This window comes from Cydia splendana, chromosome Z (assembly GCF_910591565.1).
Source record: "Cydia splendana chromosome Z, ilCydSple1.2, whole genome shotgun sequence".
Classification (NCBI taxonomy): Eukaryota; Metazoa; Arthropoda; class Insecta; order Lepidoptera; family Tortricidae; genus Cydia; species Cydia splendana.
Genome location: NC_085987.1, coordinates 2,882,154 through 2,901,587, shown reverse-complemented (window position 1 = coordinate 2,901,587; position 19,434 = coordinate 2,882,154). Strand labels below are relative to the sequence as shown.

Genomic DNA, 19,434 nt, shown 5'->3' with positions numbered 1-19,434 from the left:
TTTTACGTTGAGGGAATACGTGTGTAGAGATCATTTTGTACCTCAAAACTACAGGATTTCAGTCAAAATAACAACTTAGTTGGCCGATCTAAGTCTTTTAAAGGCTGAACAGTAATATATGATCATTGTCAAGAGGGCGCTGTTATTCTCATGTATAGCGTGGCAGTTCAGTACAGTATGACAAAAATTGTTCCATAGAAATTCCATTCAAAACATGGCGCGTGATCATATATTCCTGGTCAGACTTTACATACGGCGCCAGCATATGTTACTACTGTCATTCCTACTAGGGTGGGTCATTTTTACTTTTTTTTTATTTAATAGGGGGCACAGTTAAAAAAACCGGGCAAGTGCGAGTCGGACTCGCGCACGAAGGGTTCCGTACCATAATGCAAAAAAAAAAAAAACAAAAAAAACGGTCACCCATCCAAATACTGACCACTCCCGACGTTGCTTAACTTTGGTCAAAAATCACGTTTGTTGTATGGGAGCCCCATTTAAATCTTTATTTTATTCTGTTTTTAGTATTTGTTGTTATAGCGGCAACAGAAATACATCATCTGTGAAAATTTCAACTGTCTATTAGCTATCACGGTTCGTGAGATACAGCCTGGTGACAGACGGACGGACGGACGGACGGACGGACGGACGGACGGACGGACGGACGGACGGACGGACGGACGGACAGCGAAGTCTTAGTAATAGGGTCCCGTTTTACCCTTTGGGTACGGAGCCCTAAAAAGGTGCCATTTGGTAATTAATTATTGCACATATTTTTATTTTATTTTTAGCTTTAATTTTACTGCCTCCGGATTTTAGTCAAAGTTTTTGTTAAATGTATGGACATTATGAAAAAAAAAATGTTTCTTTTTAGTACTTTTTTATTTATTTATTGGCTCTGAACCTTTACCATGCTATTTCGAGCTAAAAATGGTATAAGTTTTTAGCTAAAGTTTGAATAAAGAGACGATACATAAGTATACTCCGCAGACCATACAAAATATAACAATATTTATATGAAAACTTTGAAATGGATCCGGAGGCAGAAAATGAATTCCGATTACAGAATAATTTGAAATACTATTTATTGGCATTATAACCCAACTTTTTGTAACTGTGCCCGAAGGATAACTAATACTTTTTTTTCTCCATACACGAGTGACCCACCCTATTTCCTACTAGGAGTGTCAAATTCTTTCCTTTTTATTGCCTGGATGCTAGGCAGCCCTTTAGAGCAATCATAACTAAAAACAGACAAAAACCTATGCTGACGCCATCTATAAGCAACTTTGACAGTTACCATCCCTATTGCAACAGTAATATGCATAACTAAAAGCATATAAAAATAATGGTAACCACAATCTCGAAGGTGCTGGAAGGCCAGGTCCGCCGGGGCTTGATTTGTGCCAGTAGTTTAGTAACTAGAAGCAAGTGACTAACCTTGGTACACGTCTCTACTCGAAGTAGAAGTTCTACAGGCTTGGAGTTGGATCTGGTCTTGTTGGAACCAGTAGTTTAGTATAGCCTCCTAAGGCCCAGCCATACAAATGAAAAATCCAGAATTTGTCACTGAAATTTGAACCAATAGTGCAGGAAATAGAGTTGATTTTGCTATGTTTCGTTCAATTTTTGAACAACGCAAAATCAACTCTATTTCCTACATTGTAGGTTCAAATTTTTGTGGCAAATTTTGCATTTTTCATTTGTATGGCTGGGCCTTAGGAGGATAGGAACTAGAAGCAAGTGACTAACGTTTGGATGTCAGGGATTTACCCGACGTCTTGAACACGCTCGACGCTTGCAGTTGGAACTGGTACGCTAGCGGATGAATCTTGAAGCCGTATAACCTGGAACAATCAAATATTTATTCATTATCAAACTGCACAACGGGACTTAATTGCGTATTTAAGTTTTAAGATTTCCCTCCGACGTTTCGAGGACGGCGTTGTCCCCGTGGTCTCGGAGAAGACTGGCTCAAGTTGACATCAACATCTTCTAGCCGCGCGAGTTTTTCGAACTACCCGCACTTGGTCTTGTTTATCAGTTTGAACGTTTTGCGCACTAGGGATGTCACTCTGTCGACACACAACACTAACGATATTCGATTTATCGACTGTCGATATTCGTTTCCGCTTACATTTACTAATGACTGGATTCCATGTGGATGAGATCTTAAAACCCTCGTCCCGATTAAAATTGCAATGTTTTTTGATTTCAATGGCTTCCCGCACTTTTCTACTGTAGAAATGGCGATCCGTGGAAAGGATTTTAGGGTTATGCAGCTCTATCCAGTGGTTTGGTCCTGACTCCAGCAAATGCTCAGCCACGGCAGACTTGTTCACCTGACGATTTTTGACAGCTGCGATATGTTCCTAAAAACAACATATGGATATGGTTATGTGCATAACGCTAAAATCCTTTCCACGGATCGCCATTTCTACAGTAGAAAAGTGCGTGAAGCCATTGAAATCAAAAAACATTGCATTTTAATCGGGACGAGGGTTTTAAGATCAAATCCAGATGGAATCCAGTCATTAGTAAATGTAAGCGGAAACGAATATCGACAATCGATAAATCGAATATCGTTAGTGTTGTGTGTCGACAGAGTGACATCCCTAGTGCGCAAAACGTTCAAACTGATAAACAAGACCAAGTGCGGGTAGTTCGAAAAACTCGCGCGGCTAGAAGATGATGATGTCAACTTGAACCAGTCTTCTCCGAGACCACGGGGACAACGCCGTCCTCGAAACGTCGGAGGTAAATCTTAAAACTTAAATACGCGATTAAGTCCCGTTGTGCAGTTTGATAATGTTTAATAATCGTGAAAGTTTAAATCAGTATTTATTCATTACTTTTTTAATCCCACGTCGGTGGCAAACAAGCGTACAGCCTGCCTGGCGGTAAGCGGTCACCGTAGCCTATGGACGCCTGCAACTCTAGGGGTGTTACATATGTCATATGGGTGCCAGTGACGGCCTCCTAGCCTAGTCGGTTGTGACGTCGAAATGACGTTCGAATCCTGGTTAAGGCATTTATTTGTGTGTTTATCACAAATATTTGTTCCTGTTCATTAAAGTTGCTGTCATTGTAGATGCAAAAATTGTAGTATACTTAGTACTCTTAGACTGTAGTGTAGTATGCATTTTGTTAATTTAGCTGATAGTAGTGAATTCTTTAGCGCCTAATGTAATCAATAAAAACTGGCAAACTAGGAAAAGTGCCATCCTGCGAGACAGGCATAGCCTAGTGCAGGTGTCACTGGCCATTTTCATATCTTGCAACAACTTTAGCAGTGTTTCACTAGAATAAGTTTACCTAACCTTGTTTAATCATAAGTTTCACTGTATCAATAAACTATTTTGATTTTTGGTTTATTAATATTATAAATGTAATACGCTGAAACCGCTTTACATTAAATTGTGTATGGAGATAGTTTGACGCCCGGAGAAGCCCATAGCTAGGGTAGTCTTTATCAGCCATCATCATCATACCACGCAGACGAAGTCAAAAAACCTCACCTTGGCACGAACTGCACGGTGGCCCGCTTGGGCCGGTACTCGGGGTGCACCATGAACACCATGTGCGGGAAGCCGGTGCCGAAGTACGCGCCGTCCGTGTGCCGGTGCCGCGACGACTTCGGCGTGTACACGTCCATACATTTGGGGCAGTATTGCTTCACCATCGCCTCGCCGCGGACGTCTGATAAACCTGCACGAAATTTGTGTTTTCACTTCTCATGCTCGTAAAGTTCGACTTTAAGTCGTGCGTAGACGACATAAAGTTGGGTCTATATTAATTCGCATAACGTAATTCTCCTAATTCAAATTGGCATAACGTATGTTACGCATAATTCCTAAATCGCATAATATTATTCCGTATAACTGAGTACGCATAATGTTAATGCGCATAATGTAAATTGTCATAACGGTGACTTGGGATAAATATAATAAGCATAAAGTTACTTTGCGTAATTATTAAATGGTATACTTAAATATAAAAGGCAAATAAATAAAAATGTAGACTGAGCGGCTCGAATTATTAAAGTTCAGTAGGTTCAGAGAACGAAGTTTTAAGTAAATGTAGCGCTTTTTCAGATCACAAATATCACAATTGATAACCGATAATGATCTTTCGCGTGTGAAGCCTAACAATCGGTATTAGAAATGGTCACCTCACTATATCGCGGCAAGGACTGACAGATGAGCATCGCCGCAATGGCGGCGTCGTAGGTCAAGCTTCCCAAGTTATGTCTGTTTTATTGTATTAAATCCTTTATTTGATGGTGATTGCTGTTTTACCTTTAACAGTTCAGAAGTGCGATAAGTAATTTCCGTCCACAATACATTTTACTTTGTTAAATGATGTAGTTCAACCACACAATGGTTGCCATGGAAACAATGCCGGTCTGCATTATTTTATCATAATTATTTAATTGAATTCGCATCAATCATCATTGAATAACAGACATAAATAGTTTCTGTAGCCGTAATAAGGCTTTACGATTATACTAAAAAGCTGTTAATCAGTTTACACGTCATCAAGATTGTGTACGTGACCTTGAGTTATGGTCAAGTTTGTGATCAGATAATCCATGTTAAATTGGATTACAATGTATGGTAAGCTATGAGTTATCGTTCCAATTTGTTGGGAAAAATATTACAGTCGTGTGACTTACAATGGTGTAACTTTGTAGTAGTTTTGTGAATAGTTTTGTAAGTGAACTTTTGGTGTGATAAATATTTAATTTTATCAGAAATCTAAGGTAAAATCACAAGTTGACATATCCACATAGTATGAGAAAGTATGTAATCATTTCAAAAAGTTAAAATCATTACTATAATTGGCAAGTATGAAATATTATACTTACTTACTCATGCCAAATAAATATTGGTCACTCTTGGCTACGGCGGAGTTCAGTAATCATAGAATTATTATACAGAAATGACAACCCAACAAGGCTATTGTTACAATTATATCATCAATCAATATCATCTAATTGGCCTCACAGTGGTCAGAATACAGTAATTTCCATAGCAGTGTTCTATGTTCATAGCGCTTATAAAACTTGTGACTAAATAAGTTGGCCGGTTTACTGGTTGAGTAAACGAGCCATTGATTCAATCACCTTTATTTCAAAAGTGAAAAAAGAAAATAATAGTAGGTATCTGAAATAATTGATTTAATCATTGTCATGGTTCTTTACTTACAACCCAATTATGAGGAACATTGAAGTGGCTAGTGTGTTAGATATTTTATAGTATGCGCTATGCAGAAAATAGAAATAAAGATCTTTATTGGATTCATCCAAGCTTGTGCACTCACTGTGGTAAAATTTAGGCACATGAAATCTAGTGGGGTGTCACAACATATTTGTGTGGCTTAATAATAAATAATATTTGGAGATCATAAATGATGACTTGTGTTAATGCAATAAGTACTGAATAAATTGTTGGGTTATGTTTTAATTTATCATAAAATGCAGTGGTATTATATTATCTGCTATATTAGATTACGGTAAGATAAATGCAACTCTTAGATTGTTGCTGGGCATGTAAATCAAAAGATGATTATCTGGACTACCTATATAGGTATATGAAATGAATTGTCACTGTGTAACTAGCTGTATAGCTTTAGAAATTTATAGAGGTGACTAGAGTTGATTATTAATTAATTGAGTTACATTTAGCTAAATGAGGCAAGAATTTAAAATGTCACAGACAATTTCATATACACACTATTAACTTGCAGTTTGTAAACTTTATTCCAACAACATAAGGTCTACTGATGATCGGTTGAAAGTATTGCTGTAAGTACTTGACTGTTTTGTGTGTACAGTCCTCCACAATAAAATGCTTATAGACCTAGTCATGGGTCATTCCACCGTTTCGGGTGTTACACTTGAACTCTTAAAATAAGGTTTTATTCGATATTGTAACAGGAACTAGGAGGTTATAACTATTGATTCATCTACTACTTTGATAATATTTTCTTTTCCTGTACACACATAATTAAAGTATAAGAGCAATAACGAGAGAATCACTAAAAAGTAGCTGTTTCGGGCGTTACAGGAATTGGTCTATACCTTCTGACCATCAGTACCAAAATGCATAATTTAGCGAATTTTGTCAAGTAACCTCCAGTTTTATTTATGTCAAGTAATAATAGTTAGTATAGTTTACTGAAACACTGAAGTAACACTTAGTATCACTTTTCAATTAATTTTAATAAAATAAATTACCTGTTTCGGGTGTTACTCATGGTTCGTTTCGGGTGTTACGAGTACGAAATTAAGACAGATTTATACGAAATTATGGCTCATTTTATTGAAATTATTGTCTTTTTAATAAATTCGATTAAAAACATAAGTAATAAATGCTGAATTATTATAAAATACATTAATCTTAACAATAAAAACTGTTTCTCGAAGATATCATAATTATTTTTCTTTCGATGCGAATATTACCGAAAATATTCACTTAATCAAAAAATGGTTGATGGTGACACCTATTCATTTTGAAAGATCTATCCAACGACACCCCACATCACAGGATTAAAGTCGCAAAAAAATTAAAAATATTTTGTACAGGAGCAAACCTAAAAAAAAATTATTTTTGTAGTTTTTGTGTTACTACTTTGTCGCCATGATTGATTTATGTATCCATGCCAAATTGCAGCTTTCTAGCACTAACCATCACGGAGAAAAGCCGGGGAATGACAGGCGGACGATCAACACGTTTCGGGTGTTACACAACTTCAAACTTTAAAACATACGACTAAAGCAGACGTTAAAACAACAACTATTACACATTTGCATAGGTTCACATCATAGCCTTTCTTTGGCAAAACATGTTTGGCTATAGTTAATTACGGGAAAAGTTACACATACTTTTATCTCTTTTTCGTTTCGGGTGTTACTTTGAGACCACAGTCTAGAATACTCTTCTAAAAACCGATTAATCCATGCTTTTTAATATTTTTAAAGACAAATTATAAAATTACGATATTTTACCTGAAATAACTGCGGGAAATTTGTAACAGTTTACAGTTACTTTCTTTTTAATTAGTCTTGCCAATATCGCTGTATAAAATTAGTTTTACGCCTATCATTTAAACGTTGCGATCAAGTACATGAAAAACATGTAAAAATAGATTTTTTTCCGGTTTTTTTTTCTGACATGAAGGTTTGGTATGTTTTCTATGGAAATAGGTTAGTGTTGACTTCTTAAACTATTTTTCATTTTTGAACCCTTGGTAGCGTTTATTATGGAATGACCCTCATGTCAAACATTATGTTGGTGGCTGCAAATTGCCTAATCTTTGCAAAGTGAGTACATGGAGATAAATTACTGTGTATGGTTCTTATGTGTTTGTGTATTATGTAATCAACTATTGGTTATGAATGAAGTATGGTCTTGTGTGGTAAAATATACTTACTAATAATTCAACTTTAACACAAGCTACTGCACATACTTTGCATGTTCAAAAGCGAATTGGAGACTTTGTTGTGGTAAAAAATGTACACCTAGATGTACTAAATGAACAAAATGAGTGTAGTGTAACAGTACTGACACTGACTAATGGATATTTGTTGACATGTTCTCAGATGAAATAGTGCAGATTAGCATGCTTACTAGGCCGGTGCTTTGTGGATAATTCCATACAAGTTCAGGTGGATTGCAAGCCCAAGAATTGAAGTAGCATGTACGTTGAATTTGCACATGCACTGCAGGAGGCAGTGAGAACAGCGGTGAGATGAAGTAACAAATTGAGTGGAGACAACTGGTATGGTTATAGTATATGCAAACCTGTAAGTGTGAATTGAATTGTAGGTAATAACGTTTTGTTATTGAATGAAATTTGTGTCATGTTAAGAGGGCTGAAAACTAAATTCTAATTAGTTATGCAGAGCTTGCCAATATTGTTAGATATGAGATATCTATCTCACAGAGGCGGCTTGTTCATATGGTTGTGGGCAAACTGGTTGACCGGTAGTAAAAGTATTAACTGGCTAAAATTAGGCCGGTAGGAATTGAAGTCTATTGATGGTGTGCTCCATGTAGATGGGTACTTCCAAGAACAATTAAAATTATTAATATGTTATTTGTGTGTGTGTATGGCTTCATATTGAAACAATGATTTTTATAATGTTATTTCTTAATTACCTAAAGTAAATGATTGATAAATTAACAGTGTGAAGTGATAATATTCAATGAGTCAACATGTTCAATTTGTTTGTTAAATGTTGTATTATCATGACATGTGTTATTATAAAGTCAATATGACTCCTAGAATGGATATTGCGGCTCGTGGCGGTGCGGCTGCTTGAAGTGAGTCCTCTTCCTCACTGAACTGCAGCTGAAATGGGTTGCAATGAAAGAAGAGTCTGCAATGAGAAGTGACTGCAGATGTTATTACTAAAGTTATCCAATTGAATGAGGCACATAAGTTTACAAGTTTACAGTAATGGTCAATATTATTAACACATGTTGTTTCACCAAGTACCTACTTGAAGTAAGTTTCTGGATGTTTTTATGCAAATGAACCATACTGTCTATGCCTACTTTACTGATAATTGGCATGACTTATAAAATGTCTCTTTATGTCTTGTCTGTTTGCAATTTTTCAAAGACATTATAATATCAAGTAATTAATATGGATGGATACTATAATAGGTACATTTAAAAACCATCTAGTAAACAAAACAAATAATATTTGAATAGTATGCTGTGTGACTGAACTACTGTGTGTGCTAAGGCATACCTACTGTTGGCTGGTGATACATACCCCTTACGCAGATCATTCTAGCATTCAAAGCTACCTCAGACAGAAGAAGAAAATAAGTGGTCTTGTTGAGCGACCTATTATTCTAGACAACATTTTGTAAGTTAAATTGGTAAACATTAGTTATGTACCTATAGCAGGTTTATGCCTAGAGGTAACAATGTTTTAAATTACTTGTTCATATACTTGCTACTTGGTAATATCTTTACATCACACACTTTACTATATTATTTAGTGTTGACAAAGGTCAAATTGATGAGAGAAACATGAAAATCGTTTCTGAAGGCAACATACCTTATGTTTGAGGTATGCATGTTAATGTAATTATCAGAGTAGATAAATTATGAAAACAAAAAAAATATATATATTTGGCGTGACAATGATTCTCTAGGGCTCTAGTTGGTTGTCGTGTGGTGATAACGCCGACAGGGCTATTACACTTAGGTACAAAATTGTTATTGTTGCCAAACTTGTTATGCTGTCACAAATAAGGTTAATGCCCGTGATAAAAGAAATGAATCCATGTAAGCGTAAAGTCGCCTTAAGTTAGTCAAGACATGGTGGTGAAAAAGAAAAGTTATGTCCGCCAAGTTTGGTTGCCTCAAGGGCTCACAGAAATGTTTACATGGTTGCCTCAAGGGCTCACAAGGTACGTTAAAGATGTAGGTACATGGTTGCCTCAAGGTTTCACAAGGTACGTTAAAGATGTAGGTACATGGTTGCCTCAAGGTTTCACAAGGTACGTTAAAGATGTAGGTACGTGGTTGCCTCAAGGTTTCACAAGGTACGTTAAAGATGTAGGTACATGGTTGCCTCAAGGTTTCACAAGAGTACGTTAAAGATGTACCTAAGTACATGGTTGCCTGAAGGGCTCACAAGATACATTAAGGCTTTACGTGGTTGTCGAGAGCCTTTGCGGCTTGATACATGATCGCCTGAAGGGCTCACATACAGGATCGCCTGAAGGGCTCACATACATGATCGCCTGAAGGGCTCACATACATGATTTCCCTTCGGGGCCTGGTACTGGACAACCTATGTGGCTTGGTTGTTGATAGCCTTTGTGGCTTTATACATGATCGCCTGAAGGGCTCACACACAGGATCGCCTGAAGGGCTCACAAACATGATCGCCTGAGGGGCTCACATACATTATCGCCTGAGCGGCTCACATACATGATCGCCTGAGGGGCTCACATACATGATCGCCTGAGGGGCTCACACACATTATCGCCTGAGGGGCTCACATACATTATCGCCTGAGGGGCTCACATACATGATCGCCTGAGGGGCTCACATACATGATCGCCTGAGGGGCTCACATACATTATCGCCTGAGGGGCTCACATACATGATCGCCTGAGGGGCTCACATACATTATCGCCTGAGCGGCTCACATACATGATCGCCTGAGGGGCTCACATACATGATCGCCTGAGGGGCTCACACACATTATCGCCTGAGGGGCTCACATACATTATCGCCTGAGCGGCTCACATACATGATCGCCTGAGGGGCTCACATACATGATCGCCTGAGGGGCTCACATACATGATCGCCTGAGGGGCTCACATACATGATCGCCTGAGGGGCTCACATACATGATCGCCTGAGGGGCTCACATACATTATCGCCTGAGGGGCTCACATACATGATCGCATGAGGGGCTCACATACATTATCGCCTGAGGGGCTCACATACATGATCCCCTGAGTGGCTTACATACATGATCGCCTCAAGGGCTCACATTATCGCCTGAAAGTGTCTTACACAGCTGAACCAACGCTTAATGAGCGCACATATTCGCCTGAAAGAGCTCATCCAAATGAGATAGTACTTTATTAGATCGTGAAAGTGACTTAGCGAGTATTTTTGAATTTGTTGAGAACCCCATTCCTGGTACTTAGCGAGTATTACTTGCAAAAGAATTTAGTAATTAATTAATACGTAAATTATATGTACGCTTAGCGAGCTCAAGAATATGATCACCTTTGCAAGACCAGTTTAAGAATTGATTTAGCGAACTTATATAGTATCTACAGATCAGCGAAGTTAAAATAGTGAGTTCGGAAGATGATAATTATGATGAGGCTTAAAGAGCTACTTGACAAGAACCAAATTAATATGGGACCAACTTGGAGGTAACTCGTTTCAAACAAAAAAAAAAGAATTACTCAAATCGGACTACGGATGTCGGACTAATCGGTGAACCTTGAAGAAGGAAGGAAGGAAGGAGTAATCGGTGAAGTTTTTGTAATAAAATGACAATTGACGATATTATAATATTATTATATCTGCTTAAAGAACTGACGATTGGAGAACATGATATTTATTTAAGAAAACTGGAAATTTACAATATAAACCTGGTTTTGAACCATAACGGAACTATCACTTGAGAGCTGACGATTAAGATTGATTTACCAGCTCGTAATAGTCGCAATGATCTGACAATTTTGATGCATAAAATAGCATTACGAATATGACACCAAGAAAATACATTTTGATGTAGCCTAAAGAGCCTAAAACATCGGAAGATGAATTGTGGAACTGACCAAGTCGGTTGGTTTTGTTTTCTTATTTTTTAGCACAGTTAACATCGCGTCCAGCGAAGTCGTTGAGCACAACTGGCTACCTACGTCACGAATCCCTCGGTGCAAGGAGTACGAGGACAAGAGTTCTGTGGTGCTGATTGCTGACCTTCGGGGGCGAAGGTGTTTTTTTCATCAGGAGGCCGAACTGATAACCGATAATGATCTTTCGCGTGTGAAGCCTAACAATCGGTATTAGAAATGGTCACCTCACTATATCGCGGCAAGGACTGACAGATGAGCATCGCCGCAATGGCGGCGTCGTAGGTCAAGCTTCCCAAGTTATGTCTGTTTTATTGTATTAAATCCTTTATTTGATGGTGATTGCTGTTTTACCTTTAACACAATACGGTTGCCAAAAATTTAATTAGCAATCTTGCGGCCTTTCCCTAGGGACTTCAGCGATTCGAATCCTGAGTTTTTGACTTTTGCTAGATAATAAACACACTAAAATAGGTCTAAAATGCACTTTAAAAAAATTTGCACTGAAAATCAAAATATGAAAACTATTTCTAAAACCTAAAAAAAAACAAAAAATATTAAAAAAAAAGAAGAACACGAACTTACTACGCCTTAATAATGTTTACAGCAAAAAGATTATTATTAGTTACAAAAGCCTCGCTTTGTTTCGCTCGATCCTGCCTTAGCCTCGTGAACCTGACCTAACCGAGTTGGTTTTGCCCTGATCCATCTAATTCTCTTGCTTTATTAAATTATGCTAATTCATTTTGTGCCAAATAAAGTTATAGTTAATAATGTTATGCATATTTAAATTATGCGGATTCATTATTATGAGTAATAAGTGTTATGATTTTTTAATATTATGCCTGTTCAATGTTATGCACAATTATGTTATGCCAAAACTGTTATGCGAATTCATATTCTGACAATTAATGTTAGGCGTATTAAGGGGCACCCCATAAAGTTGCTTATTATGTTCTAGAGCATAAAGTAAAATCTTCTATTATGACATGACCCTTATTGACTTAGCAATAAAGGCCAAAATCTGCCAGCCCTGCCCGCGCGCTCCCGACCGGCGTGACCCGCGCCTCCGACTGGCCCGAGTACAGTTTTCTTTATTCTTGAATAAATACGGTAAAATAACCTACAATATTGGATATTTTTGTATATTTTACTCACAATCGAAGTGAAAAGTGGAGTGTATATCTCAGGCATAAATGTCCATTTTTATCCGAGGCAATATAGTCGAGGAGATCGCTTTATGCGCTTATTGTACAATCTACTATTTTTAATAAAGATATATTTTTTATACATAATTATCGCTAACATTATTGTCGTAGTCAGATCGTATAATCCGCCGTATTACATTACGGCTTATCGTTTTCAAAAACAGGGGTGTTTTGAAATGCGGCGGTTCGACGATTAGCCGGATTGTCATTGCGATACGTTCTTCAATAAGGCGGCCTACGTTTAGCCGCATCGTACTACTATTTAGATTGTAGAGTGACCAGTTCTTTCGGTCGCCTACGTAACCGGAGTTTGACAATGTTTGCAATTTAATTTATTTTTACCATGGTCCCACCGCACTACATGTGTTTCTTTTCCAAAACATTTCCTTCACAACTTAAATAGACGGAGCCCCGCTCCTATTTCTGGGCGGTTTGCCCTTCGGGCATCTGAAGCTACCTAACGAACCTAACCTACTTACCTACCTACACTTTTTTCCCCAAAGTGTATAGTTTTCACGGACGTCTCACTAAATCAATGTTAGATTAGGTTTGGTTCGTTAGGTGGGGGTGCTAGGTCGGGTAACCTCCACGAGGGTCAGGGCTTTGCCAATTCCTTTGAATTCTCGTGAATCCGCAGGAAAGGGTAGGGTCCTGGCTGGTGTACCCTGTAGCTTCAGATGCCCGAAGGGCAAACCGCTCAGAAATATGAGCCCCGCGAAGCGGGGCTCCGTCTAGTTAAGTTGCGAAGGAAATGTTTTTTGAAAAGAAACAGTCCGACGAACTCCAGATTTGATGGACACCCCAGCGTTTTTCATAGTTTGTTGTTGTTATGTCAGGCAGCGCCACGAGTGTTAAAAATGGGAACTAAAAACTGTCAAAGCGGCGGCTACTGACTCGCTGTATTACATTACGGCTAGCCGTGTTGAAGAACGCATGGCGCCGAATACATTCCGGCGGATTCTTATTCAGCCGCATTCAATCCGGCTACTCGTTAAACCGCCGCATTTCAAAACGCCCCTGTTTTTGAAAACGGCTAGCCGTAATGTAATACGGCGGATTATACGATCCGACTGCGACATTATCATAGTTCACCTTCGTCGTTCGCGTTGGAAAGAACGTAAGCCAAACGAACCGTTGCAATCATCACAAGTTAAAAGAGACAACATTTGGAGAGTTTCTATAATATTTCACCTTTTTTACTGATTAACTGGTATGCCAGACTATATTGGTTGTAGACTTACCAAGTGGCAACATTGGATGGGTCTCGCAGTAGACCCGCGGGCAGAGGCCGAAGTCGCCGGCTTCATGTTTTTCTAACATTTGTCCTATGCCCCTGTTGACAAAGAACAATATGTACTTACCTAATATTATTATTATTATTTCGTTTTAGACAGGCAGCTGATGCTGGTGCGTCTAAATCATAGTTCACTTAGCACAATTTCACTGTTTAGATAGTTTATCCAGTCTATTTTTAAATTGATTCACGCTTGTAGAGTTCACAACTTCAGAGGGTAATTTGTTCCAAGCATTTACTATCCGGTTTGCAATGAAGTTTTTCGCGATATTTGTTTTATGCTTTGTGGTTACTAGTTTAAGGTAGTGTCCTCTTGTGCGCGTGTTTGGGTTTCGAGTGAACAGGTCGCTTAGTTCTGGACAGTCGTAATATCCATGAATGATTTTAAATGTCTCGATCAAGTCACCACGTTCACGCCTTTTTTGCAGTGTTGTCAAGCCCAGCTTGACTAGTCTTTAGTCGTATTGTTGGAGTATTAAACCCCTTTATTCATAAAACTTAGCAACCACTAACAAACCTGTTAAATTTTGTTTCTTTTTAAAAAACAGAAATGTCATAATGACGGAAAGAGACAAACGATTGTCAACGGTTTGTTAGATTAGACAAACTTTAACTCTCACCATATAATCTTGGCCACTCACCATAAAGCCAAAGACTTCAACAGTTTCTGGAAGTGCACAGGTAAAATAGGTCCTAAATCCGGTCTCCCTGCAAGTGTGGATGGCGTTTGCGAGCCGGTGCATATAGCCAACTCGTTTATGGACCGGTTTAGGGTTCAAAGTCCACTGGGAGATGTGTCGCGGGTGCTCGATGCTGAGGTTATTTCGAATGAGGTGCCTGTCCGGTTCACTTTTAAAGAGATTAAACGTGTGATACAGTCGATGACGAGAGGGAAGTCACCGGGACACGACGGGCTCAGCATTGAGCATCTGCAGCATGCAGGTGATCACCTACCACGGGTACTCAAAATGTTCTACAACTTATGTATGAGCCATTGTTACCTTCCCGATGATCTCATGAGGACTATTGTGGTGCCTATTGCCAAAAATAAAACTGGAGATGCTTCTGACGGATCCAACTACAGGCCAATATCTCTAGCAACGGTATCCGCTAAAGTGCTGGACGGACTGCTTGATAGCCTGCTGTCAAAACATGTCCAATCGCACGATGCACAGTTTGGCTTTAAACCTAATGTATCAACGGAGAGTGCGATTCTCTGTTTGAAGCATACCGTCCAGTACTACAACGATGATAAAACGCCTATATTTGCCTGTTTTTTGGATCTGTCAAAAGCTTTTGATATGGTCTCCTATGACATTTTGTGGGACAAACTTGAAAGCTGTACGAGTACTCCGAGGGGGGTGGTTAACCTCTTCCGTTATTGGTACGGGAACCAAACCAACCAGGTGAGATGGGCGGGAGCGTTTTCAGACATGTACCGGTTAACGTGTGGTGTGAGACAAGGTGGTCTCAGCTCACCCAGGTTGTTTAACTTGTACATGGATGAGTTGATCGCTAGGCTCAGCAGTACGGGTATTGGATGCTCAATTGGCGGTACCATTGTTAACAATATCAGCTATGCAGATGATATGGTGCTGCTGTGCCCGGCGATCAGCGCTCTTGTCAAACTGTTAAAGATCTGTGAGGAGTATGCGGTGGCCCATGGCCTGATGTACAACACCAAGAAGAGCGAACTACTCGTTTTCAAGGCAGGCAAAAAGGAGTTTACGTCAGTTCCTGCTGTATATTTATGTGGTGTTCCTCTAAATAGAGTTTCACGGTTCAAGTACCTCGGGCACTGGGTCACCGAGGACCTCCAGGATGATGCTGACATAGAAAGGGAGCGCAGGGCATTGTCAGTAAGGTGCAACATGCTGTCACGTAGGTTTGCACGGTGTGACAGGGATGTCAAAGAGACCCTTTTTAAAGCTTTTTGCCAGTCCTTTTACGCGTGCAGCCTATGGACAAATTACACGAAAAAGACCCTCAATGCCCTGCGTGTCCAATACAATAATGGTTTCCGCATGCTGATGGGACTGCCACGTTACTGTAGCGCCTCGGGGATGTTTGCGGAGGCTAGAGTGGACGCGTTTATTGCGATAATCCGTAAACGCACTGCATCCCTCATGCGCCGAGTATGTGACAGTTCCAACAGTCTGCTTCAGCTCATTCCTGGAAATCCCGCTGGTACACTCTGGAGGCACTGGAATGACCTACATATGGGATCTAGAGGCACGGTATATAATTTAATGTAAATAGTTATTGTGATTTTAATGTTAATTTAATTTATTTTTGATTTAATTTCAATTTAATTTCAATTTAATTTCAATTTAATTTCAATTTAATTTCAATTTAATTTCAATTTAATTTCAATTTAATTTCAATTTAATTTCAATTTAATTTCAATTTAATTTAATTTTAATTTAATTTTAATGTAATTGTGTTGACATGTATTTTTAAGTTTATTTTTAATTTTATTATGATGTTATTATTGTTTGTAATTATGTATGGGTATATTTTTTGCCTGAAATAAAGAATTTGATTTGATTTGATTTAACAGGCGGGTCCACACAGAACGAGCCGCCTCGCGAGCCTCGGCCGGATTGCCGAGCTGCTTAGCGCGGCAATTTCTTCGCGAGGCAGCACGTTCTGTGTTGTTTTATGAATAAATGTATGGCTCCACCATTTATAAAAAAAATGTAAAACTGAATCGTTTAAAAAAAAAATATTTAATCGAACCTGCTCATAAAATGTTGCCCAAGCTTTAACGGAGATCTTCGCTAACGGTCGGTCAATATCGAGCATGTATGCGCCCGACGCCCAACCAACACTTCGATTTTTACACGAAGCTTGTCTCAATACGACTTGAGACGTCAGTGCCGATAAGTCAGACATGAAATTCTAATTGGTCAGCATAAAGCGATATGTAACCAATGGTCAAACCCAATTCAAAGGTCAAATACGATACTCACCTGTTGGTTAATATGTATCGCGCGTGTATGAGTCCGTAGAGCACCTCGGAGGCTTGCTCCACGAGATCCGCCTGGTTCGGATTATCGTCCAGGTCATCATCTAAAACCGTACACGAATTCTATAGATAACGGCTAAATTAAACACGTATGAAAAGAAATGGTTTCAGCCCCTCCAAGGATAGAACAGAGGTGGTGCCTAGCAGTGCACAGAGCAAGCCGCCTCGCGAGGAAACTGTGACATGCGAAGCAGCTTTGCTTCGCGGGTGATAAAATAATTAGACTAGCTAACAGCACTATCTTTTTTATCTAACATTCTCAGGGACTTTACTGAATCAACTGAATGGTGTTAAAAAAATAAAATGTCTACGTTTTTAATCTTATAAACAGTATTAAGCTTTCCCTTTTTTATACGCACAAATCTAAAATATGTACGAAAAAGTACCTTAATAGTGTCTATACCTATAAATGCTACGCGGCACGCGGCCATGTAAGTATAAAGATTAGCATTTATTACTCTTTTTACCTTTATTACTCTAACTCACCCGGCTCGAGGTCCAGTATCATGTCCAACGCTTGCCTGTAGTGCGGCACCTGCTCACTGAGCCCCGTCAGGTTGAACTTGTCGATGTAGTCCCCGTGTATGAAGGCTAGCACTCGGTTCATTTGTTACTCTAACTCACCCGGCTCGAGGTCCAGTATCATGTCCAACGCTTGCCTGTAGTGCGGCACCTGCTCACTGAGCCCCGTCAGGTTGAACTTGTCGTTGATGTAGACCTCGTCCACCTGCAACCAATATACAGCTCTCGCTAATTTACAAGTATGACTGAAAGGTTAGTGTATAGTAGACAAAGTGTATTATCCTCTAGCTGTCCAGACTTCGAGCAACGCCAGGGAGTCGGCATTTGCACTCTTTCCCCTCTGCCGAATCACATGCCCAACTGGGCATGCACACAACTTGCGCGGTGCGTGTTGTGACTCATCCGTACACATAAAGAGATCGAGGTGTGCAAGATTTGTCTTTGACATATGTCATTTTCTATGAATTTGTGTCGTCATTATTACAAATTGGATTTTGTATGTAGTGAGTGAGAAGTACGACTGTGTGCACGTTTCCCCCCCGCAAAAAATGGCAGGACGATTTGTATGTAACGTAAGATATCGCTTGGGCTCAAAATGTCCAGAAAGAACTATTATATAATCTGTGGTCCAGACATCAAATCTTGGCAAGACAAAAGCAGTCATAATTGTTGAAATAAACATTCAAATTAGAATGGAATGTGAGACCTTTGTATTGAACAACCAATTTAGCTAAGACCCTAAATGGCGCAACAATCGCAGAGTGTGATGGTACATGGTCGATAAGCAGGCTCCGGTTAAATGTACAAATAACCTGTTATTAAACCAAGGATGTATGCTGTTTTATTTTAAGGATGTTGGTTAGCAGTCGCAGTGCAATGAGTGTTTGTTTGCCACTATATTGGGCACTATGTTACTCTTGATATGTGCATTTGCCTAAATTTGCCAGAAATAAAACAACTTTTAAGTTTTAAATTTAGTGTTGAATTTAGATTTGCTTTGTTATTTCAATATTGAATCAGTAGGATTCACATGGTTAATGGGAGTTGTCTGGGTTCTACATAATGTTTTCCTTCACCAAAAAGCAATTTTTTTTAAATCTATATTAAGCAAAAAAGACACACCGCGAGACACTGCCAGAGACCGGAACGAATGGAGAAGATTGGAGGAGGCCTATGCCGACTGGCAAGCGGGCACCCAAAACATTTAACAGTCAATCAGTGAGGAGACGGGAAGAGCAAATAAACAGCATTTGGGTGCCACAACAAAAAGGCTATATTTAAAAATATTTAAAAAAAGCAAAAAAATTAAGTTTCATCATACAGCAACAATGTCACTCCTGTAATGAGAGCATACATTGTTCTATTATTATTATTTCTTTTCATCTTAGTTTAGGGAATGGATATAGAAGTAGAAAACAAAAACAATACAATATACATACAAACATATTATAATAAGCCCAACTTAGGGTGCCACACAAAAATCATAATTGTTTAAGTATCTAAAATAAAGATATACTTATCTTGAAATAAGTATACTTAACAAAATGAATAAATAACATGTAAGGCACCGCCCGGATTCAAATAGGGTATAGGGTAGTTGAATAATATATTTGTGACTTACCTCGCAAAAGAACTCGTTCCCTCGCAAACCGCAAAACCACGCAATCCATGACTGCTCCTCTGAGCTACTCATCTTCCTACAATAATTAGAATCCAAATTTTTCTTTCAGTCCACTCCGATATCAGAATCACAGGTCAGTGTCAACACAAAACGAACGCCTGATTAATCACAATTTATTAAAGTGTCCTTTTCGAGGCTTTAAAATTACATGGCGTAAGTAAATACCAAATTACGATAGTTTAATTTGAAAGTTTTCAGAGACGTTGAACTAATCCCGAACTTCGAATATTTCTCGATGGGAAATCCTCACCTTTGCCACGCTTGACGTTCTTGACGTTCTTCTCTCCGTAGAGAGAGATAAAATAAAAGACAGGATTTGTATTTTGTTGCCTCTTGTTGCGGTTTCGAAGT

General features: G+C 38.9%; 2 protein-coding genes across 2 annotated transcripts in view; one reads left to right on the top strand and one right to left on the bottom strand.

Moving 5' to 3' along the window:
- LOC134804624 (spectrin alpha chain) overlaps positions 1-19,434 on the top strand; it is a 131,182-nt gene that overhangs the window by 84,353 nt on the left and 27,395 nt on the right. The gene's annotated exons all lie outside the window — the stretch shown is intronic.
- Positions 1,748-19,356, bottom strand: LOC134804628 (casein kinase II subunit beta-like). Its single transcript, XM_063777738.1, has 6 exons — positions 19,024-19,356; positions 17,505-17,607; positions 16,825-16,924; positions 13,800-13,891; positions 3,519-3,708; positions 1,748-1,847 (listed from the first exon to the last, which is right to left on the bottom strand). Exons 1-6 carry the CDS (start codon positions 19,093-19,095, stop codon positions 1,748-1,750), a joined length of 657 nt encoding a protein of 218 aa, XP_063633808.1. The 5' UTR covers positions 19,096-19,356.

Bases quoted from the DNA above. Each gene is read 5' to 3' on its own strand.
- LOC134804628 (XM_063777738.1), bottom strand. From the start codon at position 19,095: ATGAGTAGCTCAGAGGAGCAGTCATGGATTGCGTGGTTTTGCGGTTTG. The intron at 16,925-17,504 runs GTGAGTTAGAGT...GTACGGTTTTAG, and splicing joins GATACTGGACCTCGAGCCGG to ATGATGACCTGGACGATAAT. The intron at 13,892-16,824 runs GTGAGTATCGTA...CTTTGTCAACAG, and splicing joins CGATACATATTAACCAACAG to GGGCATAGGACAAATGTTAG.